Source organism: Beta vulgaris, chromosome 4 (assembly GCF_026745355.1).
Source record: "Beta vulgaris subsp. vulgaris cultivar EL10 chromosome 4, EL10.2, whole genome shotgun sequence".
Lineage (NCBI taxonomy): Eukaryota > Viridiplantae > Streptophyta > Magnoliopsida > Caryophyllales > Amaranthaceae > Beta > Beta vulgaris.
In genome coordinates this window covers 26654742-26674443 of record NC_079205.1, presented here as the reverse complement: position 1 = coordinate 26674443, position 19702 = coordinate 26654742, and the positions used below count along the sequence as shown (strand labels likewise).

Here is a 19702-nt window from a genome sequence, read left to right as displayed (position 1 = left end):
AATTTCATGCCAAATCAGTAGTGCTCCCTTTGTATAGACTTGTGACAATCAGTCTTTTAAGATCATTGAATTTTGTTGATATTAAGCTTTAAATTATGTATTGCAGCCAGTTGATACATCCAAGGAGCACAACTGCATACCAGATGAACATTATATCCAAACATTACTTGCTGTAAGTTGCTCATATTACAAAAAAGTTGGAGCAGTGGATTGTCTAGCAGAATTTATGATATTCAGAAGAAAAGGCACTCCTTTGAATTTCATTGTGTACATTTAGGGTAACAAGTTCCTAAAACGTATCTACAATTCATAATTGCGTCGAGTCATGCTAAAATATTAGAGGGTACTAATTTTGATATGATGCGTGATTAGTGGCAGCATAATTTTCATTCTCGGGTTTAAATAGTAAAAGATTTGTTAGTAATTTTATCAAGTCAATTGTATATTAAGTGGGCTTTTTTCTCAGTTAGCCTTTGTATGTTATGTAGTAAGCAAATTTATAGGTGTGACTTGTGAGGCCTTTCTTTGGGTTTTCCCATATGGTTTGCTGATCCTACATGAAAAAAGAGTACAAGAGTTGTGCATGTACTTTCTACAATGCTGCTGTAAACCAGCCTTCTAAACTTCACAATAAGGTAAATAGTAAATGATTAAGGCAAAAACAGTAAGGATATGTTGTATTAACTGGATCAAAAGATCAACAATGGCATACAACTGCTCACATTCGAGAGGTGAGTCTCTCCTACTACAGCTCTACTACAATATTAAGGAGATAATTTTCTGGATACCCTACTCAACTGGTCCAGCTCTTATTTATACTACATTCCCTTTTCCCCCTCTGACCTACAATCATTAGGAGAATTTCCAGTACAGAAAATCAGGTAGGAATGGTCTCCCACCCACTACTTTGCTCAGCTCCTCTACTAAGGTGCCATCTGGCTTGCCCTGCCCAGGTCACTCTTCATTTGTTTGTATCTGGCGCACTACCCCTTTTTGCCCCTCCTTTTGTAGGTGATGAGGTGTCTAGTTGTACTAGGGTGGTGTGCTGCATTACCCCGCCCCCAACGAGCCACCTTGTCCTCAAGGTGGAAGGTGGGAAATCTGTTGGAGATAGCTGTGAACTCCTCCCATGTTGCCTCATAAATAGGTAGATGCTTCCACTTAATTAATACTTCAGTAGGGTTGGAGAGATGAGGTGAGTTTGACCTGATGTCTAGCACAGCTTCAGGTTCTATTTCCATCACTAATTCAGGTGAAAGTTGAGGTGGAATAATGGGGTTTGCAACTCTGTTACCAATGGCCAGCTTCAATTGGGACACGTGAAACACCGGATGTATGCGACTTTCTTCAGGAAGCTGCAATTTATACGCGACCTTTCCCACCTGCAAAATCTCGAGTGGTCCATAATACCTGGCTGACAGCTTGTCATTAGTCCTCCTAGCCAGGGAGCTTTGTCTGTAAGGTTGCAACTTCAAGTAAACCCAGTCGCCTACTTCTAAGTGAATCTCCCTTCTCTTCCCATCTTCATACAATTTCATTTTGTGTTGAGATCTTAACAAATGTGCCTTCAGATCATCCAAAGTAGCATCCCTCTCTATCAGCTGCTCCTCCACTGTGAGGTATGGTTCTGGGTGTACTTAGTGAGATGTGGGGGGTCCCTTCCATACAAGGCCTTGAAAGGGGTACAAGAGGTGGCTGAGTGAAGCTTGGTATTGTACCAATACTCAGCCCAGTGAAGCCACTTGTTCCAAGTTCTCGGTTTACCATTAACAAAGCATCTCAAATAGGACTCCAAGCATTTGTTAACCACTTCCGTTTGGCCGTCTGATTGGGGATGGTAAGCTGTGCTATAGTGAAGAGAGGTACCTTGCATTCTGAAAATGTCCTTCCAAAACAAACTCAGGAAAACCTTGTCTCTATCCGAGACAATAGTGGTAGGGCCAGGGGTGCCATGCAACTTGATGATCTCTTTGGTAAACACTTCGGCTATCATGGGGGCTGTAAAGGGGTGTTTAAGGCTGATGAAATGTGCGTACTTGGTGAGTCTGTCTACGACTACCAATACCGTGTCCTTCCCCTGAGATGTAGGTAAACCCTCCACAAAATCCATACTTATGTCCTCCCACACTTGATTGGGTATAAGTAGGGGCTGAAGAAGTCCTCCTGGACTTAGAGAAGAGTGTTTGTTGCGTTGGCAGATGCTGCAAGACTGAACATACTTCCATATTTCCCTCCTCATTCCCGGCCAATACAATTCAGCTGCTAATCTTTGGTACGTCTTCAAATCACCCGAATGCCCCCCTGTAGGGCTGTCATGGTATTCCCGCAACAGAAGGGATATTAAGGGACTATTTTTAGGTAGCACCAACCTGCCCTTGTACAAAAGCTGCCCATGTTGCAGCGTGTAACCCTTGGGAATGGGGTTTCCTTCTAAGATGTCTTGGGAGATCTGTTTCACAAAGCTATCTTGCTGAATTTGGGGAAGCCATTGATCCCACGCAAACCTGCAAGTGGTACTCAACTCATTGCACTCCATAACTGGGCTGTGGGAAAGGGCATCCGCTACGGTATTGGTGAGACCACATTTGTAGCTAATGTCGAAGGTGAAACCCATTAACTTACTGACCCACCGTTGATATTCCGGCCCAATTTCTCTTTGCTCCATTAAAAACTTGAGAATTTGTTGGTCCGTTTTAATGGTGAACCTCCTGCCCAACAAGTAATGCCTCCATTTCAACACCGACAATACTATAGCCATGAGCTCTTTCTCATAGATAGACTTGAGCCGTGCCCTTGGCCCCAATGTTTGGCTATAGAATGCGATAGGGTGGTTATCTTGGCTGAGAACAGCCCCTAACCCATAGCTGCAAGCATCCGTTTCAACTGTGAAAGTCTTGGAAAAATCAGGTAGTGCAAGAATGGGGACAGAGGTCATGGCAGTTTTTAATCTTTCAAAGGCCTGAGTGGCTTCGGGGTTCCAATGGAAGTTGTCTTTTTTGAGGAGTTGTGTGAGGGGGTTAGCGATTTTGGCGTATCCTGCCACAAACTTCCTGTAATAGCCCGTGAGCCCAAGGAACCCTCGCAATTCCTTAAGGTTCTGTGGAAGGGGCCATAGAGTCATGGCCTTGATTTTGTCTTGATTAACAGCCACTCCTGCTGCTGTGATTACATGGCCTAGGTATGCAATTTCAGCACGCCCAAAATCGCATTTTTGGAGGTTGGCATAGAGGTGATGGTGGGCTAGGGTTTGCAAGACAATGGCAAGGTGTTTTTTGTGAGTTTCGGGAGTGGGACTGTAGATTAGGATGTCATAAAAAAAAACCAACACGAATTTTCTGAGATAGGGTTTGAACACATCATTCATAAGTGACTGGAAGGTGGCAGGAGCATTGGTGAGGCCAAAGGGCATCACCATGAATTCATAGTGACCTTGATGTGTCCGAAATGCAGTTTTTGGTTCATCCCCAGGTTTCATTCTGATTTGGTGGTATCCCGACTTCAAATCCAGCTTGGAAAACACAGTGGCTCCTCTAAGTTCATCCAACAACTCATCTATGATGGGAATGGGGTATTTATGGGGGACGGTAGATTTGTTTAGAGCTCTATAATCCACACAATAACGCCAGCTCCCATCCTTTTTTTTTACTAGAAGCACTGGGCTTGAGAATGGGCTATTGGAGGGTCGAATCAAGCCCGCTTGCAGCATGTCGTCAATGAGGTTTTCAATTTCATTCTCCTGGACCTGAGGATATCTGTAGGGCCGAACACTTATCGGGTCACAGCCCTCTTTTAACAAAATGGCGTGTTCGTGCCCTCTGTATGGAGGCAGGAGGCAGCCCACTGGGCAACTCAAAGACCCCCTGATGGTGTATAATGTGCCTTAAAAAACTGGGGATATCAGGCTGTTTGGGGTTTTTTTCACGTTCCAATAGATTCAACTCCACCAAATATCCCCCTCCCTCCCTTACCAAGGTTCGCACCATGTTCTTCAATGAAATTAAGGTCCGTCCCAACGAGGGGTCCCCCTTTAGAGTGATCAACTCCGATCCTATGTTGAATTTCAAGGTTTGTGTTTTCCAATTGTTGGTCATTGTACCCAACTTCTCCAACCATTGTATCCCCAAGATCAAATCAGAATTTCCCAATTCAAGAGGCAAGTAATCTTCAATAATTTCTATGCCTTGTAATTTTAAAAGAACTGATTTACACTCACCTTGACCTTGAATGGCCTCGCCCGTTCCCAACATCACTCCAAACTCCTTGGTGGGGGTAATGGGTAGGTTCAGCTTCTGGATGGTTGCCTTGGACAAGAAATTGTAAGTAGCTCCCGGGTCGATCATGACCACTACTTCTTGTCCCTGAATGCTACCTCTCATCTTCAAGGTTTTGGGGGTAGTGATCCCTAAAACCGAATTCAAGGAGATTTCCGGCTGGTTTTCGGTGTTTTCCCCCTCCTCACCTTCCACCTCCGTGTCCCCCAATGGAACCGCCGTTTCTTCCTTACCTTCCTGCGCGCTAACCAACACACTCAGCTCCCGCCGGCGACATTTATGCCCGACGCTTCACTTATCATCACACTTAAAGCACAAGCCTTTCTCTCTCTTCTGCTGTACTTCTTGTTCACTCAGCCTTCGAATTTCTCCTCCTCCACGGCTGGTTAGGTTATGGGTGAGGTTGAAGTTTCTGGAAGTGTGAGGTTGAGAAGACGCAGTTGAGCGTTGGAATGAGTTAGATCCACTTGGGTAAGAGTTGTAAGGGCTAGGGTTGTGTTTAGGAAAAGTTTGTTGAGGTGAGTTATGGGTCAGAGTGCGGTTTTGGGTTGGCCCCATCCTTCTTGGGCCGGCCCATTTTAATTTATCTTCAGCCTTTATCGCCATCTCCATGGCCATGTCTAAAGTGGACGGGTTTAAGAGGCTCACTTCAGCCCTAATATCACCACTCAGTTTGTTCATAAATTGGCCCTTAGCCACTTCGTCCGGTATCCCCTCTAGAGGAGCCAACAGTTCGATGAATTTTCTCCGATACTCCACTACGCCCCCCGTCTGCTCATGGGCGAGCCATTGCTCATACAAACTCCCTGCCGCCGCCGGCCTAAACTGCCGGAGCACCAGCCCCTTCAGTTCTTCCCATCTCGTAATCTCTCTCCTCCCGTTCTCCCACTGAAACCAAAGCAAGGCGTCGCCCTCCAGGGCCACCACCGCGGCCTCCACCTTCTCCGCCTCCTCCAACCGGTAAAAACGAAAGTATCTCTCAGCTCGGAGAATCCACCCGTCGGGGTTCGTTCCGTCAAACAAGGGTAGGTCGAGCTTTTTAAAACATCAGTTGCCCACGGTGGCTGCTGGGGTGTTCGGGATCTGTGGGGGTGGGTGAACAAACATTTCTTCATTATGTCTGGGTTGAAGGGGGGGTTAAAGTGTGGTGGTCGGAAGGGCGGCTGATTCGGTGGTGGTGTGGGATGGTTGTAGTGATGATGGGGTGGTGGATGTGGCGGAAAGCCGGGTTGCGGGGAGAATGGTGGGGTGTGATGTGGTGGTTGAAATGGTGGTGGTTGCTGGACACTGTGGGTGGCCGACGAATCCTGATTAGGATTTCGATTGTTTGTGAAAACCTCCCTCATCTCAGCCATAAATCTTCGTTGCTCCTCTCTCATCAGATTCAACGCTATGTCGTGGTTTTCCCTGTCTCGGTCCACGCTACCTTCCCAGCGCTGACCCATCTGAGCCATCTCTTCAGACAACTTCTCTCCCATGGTCTGCTGGTTCAGCATCACCTCGTTTAAAGTAGCGTGTAGCCCAGCGAAATCTTGTTCCAGCTGCTCCACCTTCTGTAGTTGCGTCGGAGCCATGACCGATCACCTTGCTCTGATACCAACTGCTGTAAACCAGCCTTCTAAACTTCACAATAAGGTAAATAGTAAATGATTAAGGCAAAAACAGTAAGGATATGTTGTATTAACTGGATCAAAAGATCAACAATGGCATACAACTGCTCACATTCGAGAGGTGAGTCTCTCCTACTACAACTACTACAATATTAAGGAGATAATTTTCTGGATACCCTACTCAACTGGTCCAGCTCTTATTTATACTACATTCCCTTTTCCCCCTCTGACCTACAATCATTAGGAGAATTTCCAGTACAGAAAATCAGGTAGGAATGGTCTCCCACCCACGGTGATGAGGTGTCTAGTTGTACTAGGGTGGTGTGCTGCAAATGCATGGTCATTTGTTTATATTTCTACATGGTTTACGAAAGGTTTTGTTTCCTTTTCTTAGTCTACTTGTATTAGGAAGTTTATTAGATTTTATTTTTATTTCTTAAAGTCTTTAGGATTTGATCGACATTTTTCTTAGGCTATTTAAGAAGTGTATTGCTACATTTTTCTTAGGCTATTTATAAAGTATTTTGCTACTGCAACTTTGAGATGTGATGTGTGAGTTTTTAAGTTTTTTTCTTTGTTTGTGTGAGTGCAACTCAAGCATGAAAAACCATAGTATTTTTTTTAAAGCCCACAAGTAAGGTGATTTGAATTAAATTAATTGTGTTAGTGACTCAAGCTAATTTGATCAATCTTAAATTTTCGTAATTCTAACCAGAGGTGAGTGAATTCTTGTAATTTGGATTAAAACTCTTAGTTAATGAAGAATGTGAGGATCTAAGCTAGTATCCATTTGGATAAATATTATTTGGTATCAGAGGTTTTTTAGTGCAAGTTTGAATTTTTTTCAGTAGGATCAAATAAATCCCTCAAAAACGTCCAAAAGAGGGATATATTGTTGTTGTTTTAAAAAATAATTATTTGAGTTCATTCTTGAATTAGAATGATTGGAAGGGATAAAAATACGAACCTAAAGAAAATTAAATAATTAAATAATAAGTAATTTAGTGTAAATGGGTTTTGAAAACTAATCCCATAAGACTCTATTTATGTGGTTTAGTTAATCTCTAAAAACGAATTAACGTTCGCAAGACCAATAATCAGATGTTATTAATTAACAAGATAGCTTTAGATAAAGAATACAATTCTAAGCTAAGAGAATACTAATCCACGTGTAACTAAGAAAACAAACCAAAATTTAATCTCCTAATCCACACGCCTGTTAGAGTTGTAATCCAACTATAACAAGCAATCAAACTCCTAAAAATAAAAATCGTACCTACTTTTAAAACAAGTACAATATTTCTTCCAAAAGAAAGTAAAACATTGTAAGCAAAAGATCTATAAAACGACTAAATTTCTAACAAAAATAGACTTCTAACAATGTTAGAATTCTAACAAGATTAGAGTTTTAACAAGATTAGACTTGTAACAAGATTAGATTTCTTATTACTCTAGGAGTTCCATTATAATTTGGACCGTTCACTAAAGAGCTAAAAATATTTAAAGTCTATGATATGTTCAATTTTAACATGCCTGAAACTCTACTAGAAGTCCTAACAAAACTAGGACGCTTCAAAGAGGAAGGACTTCAACGTGTTCCTGCATTAGTGACCCCATCAGTAGATCGCGGTGATGGTCATAAGTTAATGGTGATGGTGGTGGCTGAAATCGACCAATGCTCGTGCTAACTTTGGGGAAGGGTTGGATTGCGATGAAGTGCTGGATTCTTTTTATTTATTTTTTTCAGGGAAAGGGTGAGATTTTGTCGGAGACTTGAATAAAACAGAGGTATGAGGAAAGTCCAAATCATATGGTTACTGCACAAAATTTGTTATGAGATTAGTTGAGGAATGGTTTGCTCACTGTGGTGATTGTATGTGCATTACCTAGTAATATTGCTTCCAATTTACAAACTTTATTAAGGGTGGCTAGGGATCGCTGAGTATGTTTATTTTTCTGAAAAGGAATTACTGAAATTTCAAAGTAACATGATAAAGACTATATTTAGCTGTTTATTGCGTTGTTAGACATGTACATTTCATACCTAAAATTTTAGCATCAATTTCATGGGTTTAATTTTTGACAATCTGATTCATAAAACTCAGCAAGAAGGGCTTGAAAAAGAGATTACGAGAAGATCGTTGACACATACTGCTTGGGATCTTTCAGTCTCTAAAGACAATGAAAGACGTGGATGGCATCCAGTAACTTACAAATTTTCAGATGCAACCTCTCAGCTGATTCACTCTATTAAGGTAATGCTTACTCCATATCTGCTTACTCTTTTGTGTATTGCTTACTCATATGAAGTCTGTTTTCTCTATAACCATTTGTTAAAGATGCTAGAGTAACATGTTACGAGGATGAGATTGCATGCCAGTTTCAAGATTCACTCATGTTGTGTTGAGTTCTTTGTTTCACTTACAGTAGGATGCTCCAAAGTCTTATTCAGAGTTCTCATGACACCACATTATATTGAGAGGTATTACGGTGGTCGTGTGCTTCACCTGAAATGCTTAATAGAGTGCCTGCTGGTCCATATACATGCCTGACTACTCTATAAAGTGCTAAAATGTGGTTTATGGGTAGGTCTGACATCTGCAACATTAGTTTTGTGAGCCTGGTAGCTCTTGCCTTCTACCTTTGATTGGAAAGTATTGAGTATCTACATACAGTGATTAAGATGTAGGAAACTTCACTTAGATTTGCCGTGTGCGTGACAATATGAAATCATACTTGGCCATGTTGGAAACCGTATCATTGTTCTTTGTTCACCGATTAATAATTTCTGTAATTGTATCTGTTAAACTTTTCGTTAAGATCTTTAAAACATACAAGACAACTGCAGGAAATAGATAACATCTTCTATGAAACCGAAAATCGAAGAGAATGGTGCAGTAGCAAGGGTAAACCATCACCCTGCTTCCTCTTTGCAAGAAAGTTCACTCGGCCTGCTGCCAGTCGTATACTTAATTTGGTAAGTGAACAATTGTGTAATATATATATGCTGAGGGGCTGTATGCATAATTCTTTGGAGTTTCTTCTATATAGTGTTTACTTTTGTGATGCCTGTTTTCTAATTTGCCCTTTGTTCTCAAATAGTCTGTGCTAGGTACGTAGCCAGAAAGATGAAAAAGCATGCTTTTTCAGCAGCACACCTGTTCTGTGTATATGCCAGCATGTCAATAACAACCCCCCCCCCCCCCCCCAGGGCGCCCTTCATCAATTCATTTCCCTTTGGGGAGACAAAGCAGTATTCTGGAAGTCGTACTTCATAGGAACATTTGTGTGAAAATCATAGTTTACTTGTCTTTCTTCCTCCATACATGTATCTCCTTTTTTTTTCTTGTTTTTAGTAAGAGATTGACCTTTTATAATAGTTTGTATCAGTGCTTACTTCCTGTCTCGGTATTGTTATCTGAAAAGTATGGTTTACCTCAAAGTCTCCATGTTATAGTCTCATTTCCCACGAATTGCACAAATTGTTTTCGATGTGGTAGAATTTTTTTTGGAGTATATCGTCAGGTTAGAATTTTGAAATATGTCCTCCATTAAAATAAAGTATTTCTTATTAAGTACTTTCGACTGTATCTTTCATTCTTTTGTATATTTTGTCGGAATCATATTTGTCTATCATTTGGTGAGAAATTTGAAGTACCTCCGTTTTATTTTCTTATAAACTCTTATTTTGGGGGTTATTTTTGAGACTATTTTTAATGACATAATAAAGTTGTTATCCATATAAATTACAATTCTTACTTTCTTAGTTAATTTATTGAGAAGGAGATTCATTTTCTTAGTTCATATATAGCTTGTATGACGTAGGAAGGTTGGCGGATAAGTTCGATAACGAAGTTCGACAAAAGAGGCTGAAATGATTTCTACTAATCGGGCTTACGGAGTCCGATTGCTTATTATGATACTTTTTTGGAAGCGGACGGGCCAACGAGTCAAACACACGGCGTAGCCGTGATCTATAGGCTTTTTAAGCCATCCGAGTTCATTTAAGGTCCGAAATTAACATTTTAATTATTTTCGGATTTTATTATTTCCTTAATTTCGTATCAGGTTTTTGTGTTAAGTATTTAAACATTATTAGGTCATTATTTGGAGGCAGTTTTTGACTTTTAATAATATCACAGAGTTCCTACTATTTTTTGGTGGATTTCGGAGTTTTTACAGATTTATTGCTTGTAAATCTGTCTGTTCTTGATCGAGATTAGCGCTTGATTTTCTCCATATTTTTCGACTGCGTCAAGTGGTATCAGAGCAGGCCTTCTCCTGTCTCTTTTCGTATCTTGAAGACCATGGGAGAACCAGTGACAGGGCAGATCTTGAAGGGGTTATCACGACTTTTACCACGGCCCTTACTGCACTGATCGAGCAAATGACTGTGTTGACTACGCAAATGAACAACATGCAGAATAATATCAAACAAGGAGGAGACTGGAGGGGAGAACAGAATAGAACTCCACAGGGGAGAGGCAAACAAACTGTAGTGGCAGATAGTTCGAGTTTTGAAAAAGAAGAAAAAGTTTTTGAAGAACGTAGCGAGGAAAGTAATAATTCTTTTAAACATGATTATCGAGTAAAAGCAGATATTCCGTTGTTTTATGGAACTATGGGAGTGGAGGAATTTCTTGACTGGCAGATTGATGTCGATAGATTCTTTGAAGTTATGGAGGTTCCTTAAAATAAACATGTTAATATGGTGGCGGTTATGTTGAAGAGTACTGCTGCCGTGTGGTGGGACAAGTTGGTTATGCAGAGGCAGAGACAAAGGAAGGGGCGAGTTAAGACATGGCGACGCATGAAGCAGTTGATGTTGGAGCGGTTTTTACCAGAAGATTATGAGCAGATTCTATATAAGATGTATATAGAATGTGTTCAGGGAAAGAGGAGTGTGACGGAATATACGACGGAGTTCCTGCATTTTTCAGAGCGCAATGACTTAGGGGAATCTGAAAACTAGAAGGTGGCTCGTTATGTAAGTGGGTTGAAGAATTCACTGCAAGAGAAAATGGGATTGCAAACTGTGTGAACTGTGGCTGAGGCATCTAGTTTGGCGTTAAAAGCAGAGCAAATAGAGAAATCCCCTAGGAATTTCTCTCCATTCAAAAGATACTCACCCCAGAGTAACTTTGAGTTTAACAGCGAGAAGGAGAAGAGTGCAATATATAAGGAGACTGGGTCTGCACCAAAAGTCGACCCTAGTAGTGCACCATAAGGAAGGGTCCCTGTCCAGAAGCAAAATAATCCATATGCGAAACCTAGTGGGGACACTTGCTATCGTTGTAACGGTAAGGGTCATCGATCCATTGTTTACCCAGCTCGGAGAGTCACTGCTTTCTTAGAAGGAGAAGGAGATGGAGGGGAGTTTGAAGGAGAGAATGATGAGTATGCGGATGCGGAGTTTGCTGAGGAGGAGTCTGATGATCGAGTTAACTTTGTGCTGCAAAGGGTCCTGTTAACCTCTAGGGAGGAGGACCAGCGCAAGAACCTATTTAAAACTCATTATTCTATTAAGAACAAGGTTTGTAACTTGATTGTGGATAATGGTAGCACGGAGAACCTGGTGTCCCAGAAGCTAGTAGAGTATTTGAAGCTACCCACAACACCACATGAGAAACCATACGCCCTGGGCTGGGTCAGCAAGGGGTCTCAAGTTCGGGTGACGATGACTTGCAGAGTTCCCATCTCCATAGGGAAACACTACAAGGAAGAGGTAATGTGATACATAAAGATTTAGCACACAAGAGCATTCGAAGTAGAAAAGAACAAAGGATAGAACAATTGTATCAAACCGGTTCGAATGAACGAACAACCACCACTTCCACAACCAAAATAACCACCAAACAAAGGTAATAATAAGGTGAAACTTATTATTCAACCTACTTTGAAGTTTAGCTCTCAATTCAATGAAAGACGAGCATACAATCAAAGATTTAGAAGATAAACAAAACCTTCCCGATTTTGGGCAGAAAACACAACTGTTTTCTAAAAGAGATAACTCTCTCAATTTTCATTCAAAAAGTCTTAGTTTTTACACTCTACTAGTAAACTATTTATAGTACAACATATCCAAAAATAACAGAAAAATAAGAAGTACAAATATATTAAAAATATCCTAAAAGATGATTAAGCTGCTGGAATCTCGGACAGAAAGACCTTTCTCCATTCCTATGGCTATAACTTTTGATTGGATGCGAATTTTGTCATTAAACCAATTGTAAGGTTTCCTACACTTGAAGATCTTTCCAACCATAGGTCACACGCCCAAATATGATGACGAAAAGTGGCTGCCCAAAGCAGAACAAGTAGCACTAGTTCCAACGCCAAGAGTTGCGGTTCAGCATCCTTCACCTTCAAGCTCTCCTTTCTTATTTGCTACAACTTGTAAGCCCCATGTGAAGATCATATGGCCTTGCTAGTCATCCATGAGGTCACTCTAAGCATGAGGTGGCCTTGGATTTTTAGAAAAATGAGCTCCCTTAATGCCTTAGAAGAATCGGATCATAGGAAGAACAAAACAGCTTAGCTTTAAACATGATTAGCTTAACTAATTAACCTAATTAAGCTAATTAATCACCAACTAAACTTGAATAACAATACCTAATGATGATTAGGATATCATTAGTATTAATTAATCTTGCTTAAAGGGGGATTAGCAAAAAATTAGCCTAATTAAGGTGCTTAAGAAGTGTTTTAGGAAAAACCGTGCTTGTTCTTTCTCATTACCACCTGGATTAGAACAAATTGAGCCTTTAAAGATCTTAATAATCCTCAACATTAACCAGACCCAGAAATTAAACAAACTTATTTTAGACTTCTCTTTCATTTTCTTCTTGAGTTTTATCCAACTCTTGATTTTAGGCTTATGTTTCCTTGTTCTATCTAATACAACATTCTCCCACCAAAGGGATGCATACCCCTTTAGCTTAGCTACAGCAACTTTGAAAGCCTTAGCATCATCATACTCCTTAAGTTCAAAAATTTGATCACACCTTGAAGCCCACTCCAAATAGACATCTGGATTAAGGTTCCCATCAAACTCAGGAATTTCTAACTTATGTCCCTAAAATCATCAATTTGTGGTTGAATTCATTGTGGTTGCATTAACCATGAGTGGAGGTGAAGAAAATTAGTTTAGAAGAGGTATGAACATGAATGAAGCAAGGTTGGTTAGAGTAGAAAATCAAATAACCACCTTATCTCAGCAAATGGCTAACATGATGACAGTTCTGAGAGATGTTGGGTTAAGAGGACAAGTGATGAGAGAAAATGTGGAGGATGAAGGTGTGGCTTATGATAGTAGTGAGGAAGTTGTCTATGAGACTTCAGGGACTAGGACAAGGCCACGAAAAATTGATGATTTTAGGGACATTAAGTTAGAAATTCATGAGTTTGATGGAAACCTTAATCCAGATGTCTATTTGGAGTGGGTTTCAAGGTGTGATCGAATTTTTGAACTTAAGGAGTATGATGATGCTAAGGCTTTCAAAGTTGCTGAAGCTAAGCTAAAGGGGTATGCATCCCTTTGGTGGGAGAATGTTGTATTAGCTAGAACAAGGAATCATAAGCCTAAAATCAAGAGTTGGATAAAACTCAAGAAGAAAATGAAAGAGAAGTTTTTACCTTCCACTTATACTCTTGATTGATTTATATAACCAACTTTCTGATTTAACTCAAGATCATAAAGGGGTTGAACATTATATTCATGAATATGAAAAATTGTTGATGAAACTAGATGTTCAAGAGAGGGAGGAGCAAACTATGTCACGTTTCTTAGGAGGATTGGATAAAGACATTCGAAGGAAGGTGGAGTTGCAACCTTATTCTACCTTGGATGAACTCTTCAAGCTTGCCTTAAAAGTGGAGAAACATCTAAAGGAGAAGAAGAAGAAGACATTTGTGAGAGGAACTTCCTACACTAAGGGAGGTTCGAATGTGAAGCAACCTTATACATCTCTTTACACTCCAAAAGGGGATAGTTCGAAAGTCTTGGACAAAGGGAAGAAAGTGGTTGAAGAATCCTCAAAGAAATCTGATGTGAAGGGTTTTAAGTGTCATGGTTATGGTCATTATCAAGTTCAATGCCCAAATAAAAGGGTAATGACTCTACTTGGCATAAAAAACATTGAAGAATCACTTGAATATGAAGAAAACAAAGAAGATGAAATCGAAGAGGAGGCCGAAGATGAAGAAGAACTTAAGGTTGGAGAAGTGACTCAAGGTGAACATTTAAGCCTTGTTGAATGAAAATTAAGAGAGTTATCTCTTTTAGAAAACAGTTGTGTTTTCTGCCCAAAACCGGGATGGTTTTGTTTATCTTCTAAATCTTTGTATCTTTGATCATCTAATCGTTGAATTGGTGATTAAAACTCAAAGTAGACTTAAACTAGAAGCTCATTGTTATAGTTTAGTCTTGATTGGTGGTTCATTGGCTTGTGGAAAGTGGTGGTTGTTCGAATTATTCGAACCGGTTTGATACATTGTTCTAATCTTTGTTCTTTCCCAATTCGAATGCTCTTGTGTACTAAATCTTTATGCATCATTTGGTATTTGAGCATTGTTTTTTATGCTCTTGTGTACCAAATGATACATAAACACTTAGTTCACAAGAGCATTCGAATTGGAAAAGAGCAAAGGATAGATCAATGGCCAACATAAGCTCAATTCAAGACATGCAAAATGGGTGGAATTCCTTCAGTCCTTTGATTTTGTTTCAAAATATAAAACTAGAGTTTCTAACATTGTTGCAGATGCTTTATCAAGGAGGCATTCTATGCTTTCTTTAATGGAGGCTCGTGTACTTGGATCTTCTTTGTTTTCTTCATATTCAAGTGATTCTTCAATGTTTTTTATGTCAAGTAGAGTCATTACCCTTTTATTTGGGCGTTGAGCTTGATAATGACCATAACCATGACACTTAAAACACTTCACATCAGATTTCTTTGAGGAACAACAAGCTTTGGAGTTGTTGTTCCTCAAAACAGTTGTTTTCTAAAAGAGATAACTCTCTCAATTTTCATTTAACAAGGCTTAAATTTTACACTCTACTAGTAAACTATTTATAGTACAACATATCCAAAAATAACAGAAAAATAAGAAGTACAAATATATTAAAAATATCCTAAAAGATGATTAAGCTGCTGGAATCTCGGACAGAAAGACCTTTCTCCATTCCTTTGGCTATAACTTTTGATTGGATGCGAATTTTGTCATGAAACCAATTGGAGGGTTTCCTACACATGAAGATCTTTCCAACCATAGATCACACGCCCAAATATGATGACGGAAAGTGGCTGCCCAAAGCAGAACAAGTAGCAGCATTTCCAACGCCTAGAGCTGCGGTTCAGCATCCTTCACCTTCAAGCTCTCCTTTCTTATTTGCTACAACTTGTAAGCCCCATGTGAAGATCATATGCCCTTGCTAGTCATCCATGAGGCCACGCTAAGCATGAGGTGGCCTTGGATTATAAAAAAAAGGAGCTCCCTTAATGCCTTAGAAGAATCGGATCATAGGAAGAACAAAACAGCTTAGCTTTAAACATGATTAGCTTAACTAATTAACCTAATTAAGCTAATTAATCACCAACTAAACTTGATTAACAATACCTAATGATGATTAGGATATCATTAGTATTAATTAATCTTGCTTAAAGGGGAATTAGCAAAAGATTAGCCTAATTAAGGTGCTTAAGAAGTGTTTTAGGAAAAACCGTCCTTGTTCTTTCTCATTACCACCTGGATTAGAACCAATTGAGCCTTTAAAGATCTTAATGTAGTGTTTGGAAACTTGTATTTCATTTCAAATAATGGAATTGAAATCTGAAATTTAAAGTTTGTAATTCAATTCCTAATCACTGTTTTGTAAAGAGGGTTTGATAGAGGATAAAGAAATAGAGGTTTAATGGAGGAGAGAGAAAAAGTGTGTGTTTACTAAAGGAGAGAGAAATAAATATTAGAAAGTGTGGGTTTACTTATGGAGTTGGGATATGTATGAGGAGAGAATTTCAAATGACAAGGTAATAGCTTGAATTTCAAATTCTACTAATATAGGCTTTTAATAAGAATTTGGACAAATTCCATAATTTCAAATCACATGCTATCCAAACAATAGATTTCATCCAAATCCAGGATTTGAAATGAAATCTTGCTATCCAAACATAGCATAATAATCCTCAATATTAACCAAACCCAGAAATTAAACAAACTTATGATTAATTTCGAGATCAGGTCACATGCATATGCTTCATTCTCCCCTTCTTGAAAAATTATTCGTCCTCGAATCTTGTAAGTGCTTTTTGGACATCGAAAGCTTGAACTTTCACTAACAATCTCTTCTTCTTGTCTCCATTCATCTTCAATATGTTCTTCAACCCCAAAAGTGTGGATTAACCAACTTGGAAGAGGTTCAAAAATTGTATCAAATTTTTTAACTTTCCTTGGTAAACCTGCAAAACAAGAATTTTCAAACAATATTATAGGAACTTTGAAATCTTCTTTCAATTCTTACTTTTGAGTTGTTGTGCTTCTACTAGTTCCACTATCATTGTGGCTTCCTTCGTTTCACAAGAGACCACTTCCTCTTTTTCTTCCACTATGAATTTGGCCTCCATTGTTGTTTCTTCATTTGGGATGATTTCTTTAGTAACTTCAAATTCAATGCCTCTAAAAGGTTGTTGAAGTTGATGGAAATCTTCTTTTATCGCTTGAAATTGACAAATACACTTTTGAAGTTGTTGAGCACAAAGATCGAGTTTTTCTCTCCCACGTGAATTACATTTACAACCCCTTTGATAAGAACATGATAAAAACTCCTTCACGAGTTCGCTTCTCAACTTACTCCAAATGCGTATCTTCTGTTTTCCATCTCTTCTTCTCTTGGCCTTTAAGTCTTCCCACATTCTAAAGCATGTTTTCTAAGAGAAAATTTGATTAGTTCAATCAAAGCATAATCGGAAAGATCATACCATTCATAAACTTTATCAACTTGGTGAAGCCATTTTTGAAATTTGGATGGACAAAGTGAACCATCAAATTTAGGAATTAGAGTGTTTTCATGGTTCTGGTATAAGGCACCCATGGCTTAAGAACTAGAACAACTCAAAAAAAAAAAAAATCGTCAGTTTTGGACCTCTTAAGAAAAACCAACCCAGATTAATAGCAAATCAACTCCGATGAGCCTCAAAATTTACCATCATAAAAATCACTTCCTGAACCCCCAAAATAACTTATCATACATCTAAAAACTCAAAGAAATGAATCAGATATAGCCTCAAACTTTAGAGTTAAGTTTCTGGTAGTTTTCCGGCAGTTTTGTGTTTAAGGCTTTGTGTTTAGGTTTAGGGAATTAGTTTAGGATGTTTATAGTATGATTTGAATGCTCTTAAACAACCTGGCTCTGATACGAAATGATACATAAAGATTTAGCACACAAGAGCATTCGAAGTAGAAAAGAACAAAGGATAGAACAATTGTATCAAACCGGTTCGAATGAACGAACAACTACCACTTCCACAACCAAAAATAACCACCAAACAAAGGTAATAGTAAGGTGAAACAACTTATTATTCAACCTACTTTGAATTTTAGCCCTCAATTAAATGAAAGATGAGCATACAATCAAAGATTTAGAAGATAAACAAAACCTTCCCGGTTTTGGGCAGAAAACACAACTGTTTTCTAAAAGAGATAACTCTCTCAATTTTCATTCAACAAGGCTTAAATTTTACACTCTGCTATTAAACTATTTATAGTACAACATATCCAAAAAAAACAGAAAAATAAGAAGTACAAATATATTAAAAATATCCTAAAAGATGATTAAGCTGCTGGAATCTCGGACAGAAAGACCTTTCTCCATTCCTTTGGCTATAACTTTTGATTGGATGCGAACTTTGTCATGAAACCAATTGTAGGATTCCCTACACTTGAAGATCTTTCCAACCATAGGTCACACGCCCAAATATGATGACGAAAAGTGGCTGCCCAAAGCAGAACAAGTAGCACTAGTTCCAACGCCTAGAGTTGCGGTTCAGCATCCTTCACCTTCAAGCTTTCCTTTCTTATTTGCTACAACTTGTAAGCCCCATGTGAAGATCATATGGCCTTTCTAGTCATCCATGAGGTCACTCTAAGCATGAGGTGGCCTTGGGTTTTCAGAAAAATGAGCTCCCTCAATGCCTTAGAAGAATCGGATCATAGGAAGAACAAAACAGCTTAGCTTTAAACATGATTAGCTTAACTAATTAACCTAATTAATCACCAACTAAACTTGATTAACAATACCTAATGATGATTAGGATATCATTAGTATTAATTAATCTTTCTTAAAGGGGGATTAGCAAAAGATTAGCCTAATTAAGGTGCTTAAGAAGTGTTTTAGGAAAAACCGTGCTTGTTCTTTCTCATTACCACCTGGATTAGAACAAATTGAGGCTTTAAAGATCTTAATAATCCTCAATATTAACCAAACCCAGAAATTAAACAAACTTATGATTACTTTCGAGATCAGGTCACATGCATATGCTTCATAATGTGTGATGTGCTTGATATGGATGTTTGTCATATTTCAATTGGTAGGCCCTGGCAGTTTGATAATGATATTACTTATCGGGGAAGGGATAATATGATGATGTTTACTTGGGGATCCCATAAAATTGCCATGGCTCCTGTTTTGAATTTTGATGATAAGGCGAGGGGGAAGAAAACCAGTTTCTTAGTAATGACTTACAATGATAAGGAACTTGATGATGCTTTGAAAGAAACTGAATTTTTCTGCCTAATAGTATTTAAGGGGTTGTTAGGTGCTGAGAAGGAAGAAAACCCCATTCTTGTTGAAGTATCAGAGATATTAGAGGGTTTCAAAGAGTTAATTGTTGATGAGTTACCGAAGGAATTACCACCCATGCGTGACATACAACACCACATTGATTTGATTCCTGGTTGTAGCCTATCAAACCTTCCCCACTATCGTATGAGTCCCAAAGAAAATGAAATTTTGAGATAGCAGATTGAGAACTTGTTGCAGAAAGGGTTCATTCGGGAGAGTATGAGTCCATGTGCAGTTCTTGTCCTTTTGGTCCCCAAGAAAGGAAATCAGTGGCGGATGTGTGTTGACAGTAGGGCCATTAATAAGATAACTATCAAGTATCGCTTCCTTATCCCTCGATTGGAAGACATGCTTGATGAATTGTCAGGATCTAAGGTGTTTTCGAAGATGGATCTACGAAGTGGGTATCATCAGATTCGTATTCGGTCGGGAGATGAGTGGAAAACAGCTTTCAAGAGTAAGGAGGGGTTGTATGAGTGGTTGGTCATGCCATTTGGTTTGTCGAACGCGCCCAGCACTTTCATGCGCTTGACGAACCAAGTCCTTCGTCCTTTTACTGGTTCTTTTGTAGTTTATTTTGATGATATTCTGATTTACAGCAAGAACAAGAAAGATCACCTGGAGCATGTGGCTCAGGTGCTGCAGGTTTTGCAAGAGAATAAGTTGTACATTAATCTGAAGAAGTGCATTTTCTGTACCAGCAAATTACTCTTCTTAGGGTTTGTTGTGGTTGCCGAAGGAATTCAGGTGGATGAAGAGAAGGTGAGGGCAATTTGAGATTGGCCTACACCCACATAAGTGACTGAAGTTCGTAGTTTTCATGGCCTAGCAACTTTCTACAGGAGATTCATCAGGGATTTCAGTACTATAACCGCACCGATAACTGAGTGTCTGAACAAAGGGAAGTTCCAGTGGGGAGATGAGCAGGATAGGAGTTTTTCTTTGATTAAGGCCAAACTATGTAGTGCCCCGGACCCCGGTCC

General features: G+C 39.3%; 2 protein-coding genes across 9 annotated transcripts in view; both read left to right on the top strand.

Moving 5' to 3' along the window:
* LOC104884291 (hypothetical protein) overlaps positions 1 to 9459 on the top strand; it is a 32590-nt gene extending 23131 nt beyond the window's left edge. For all 8 annotated transcript variants that reach the window (XM_048637855.2, XM_048637854.2, XM_019247564.3 and 5 more), the window contains 4 exons: positions 107 to 172; positions 7987 to 8136; positions 8730 to 8858; positions 8984 to 9459. In XM_048637855.2, coding sequence (XP_048493812.1) covers positions 107 to 172; positions 7987 to 8136; positions 8730 to 8858; positions 8984 to 9001 — 363 coding nt within the window. In that variant the 3' untranslated portion in view covers positions 9002 to 9459. The remainder of the gene's footprint in view (positions 1 to 106; positions 173 to 7986; positions 8137 to 8729; positions 8859 to 8983) is intronic.
* An 8963-nt stretch (positions 9460 to 18422) lies between these two features.
* On the top strand, positions 18423 to 18896 carry LOC109133771 (uncharacterized). Its single transcript, XM_019247561.1, has one exon. It carries the CDS (start codon positions 18423 to 18425, stop codon positions 18894 to 18896), a length of 474 nt encoding a protein of 157 aa, XP_019103106.1.
* The last annotated feature ends 806 nt before the right edge of the window (positions 18897 to 19702 follow it).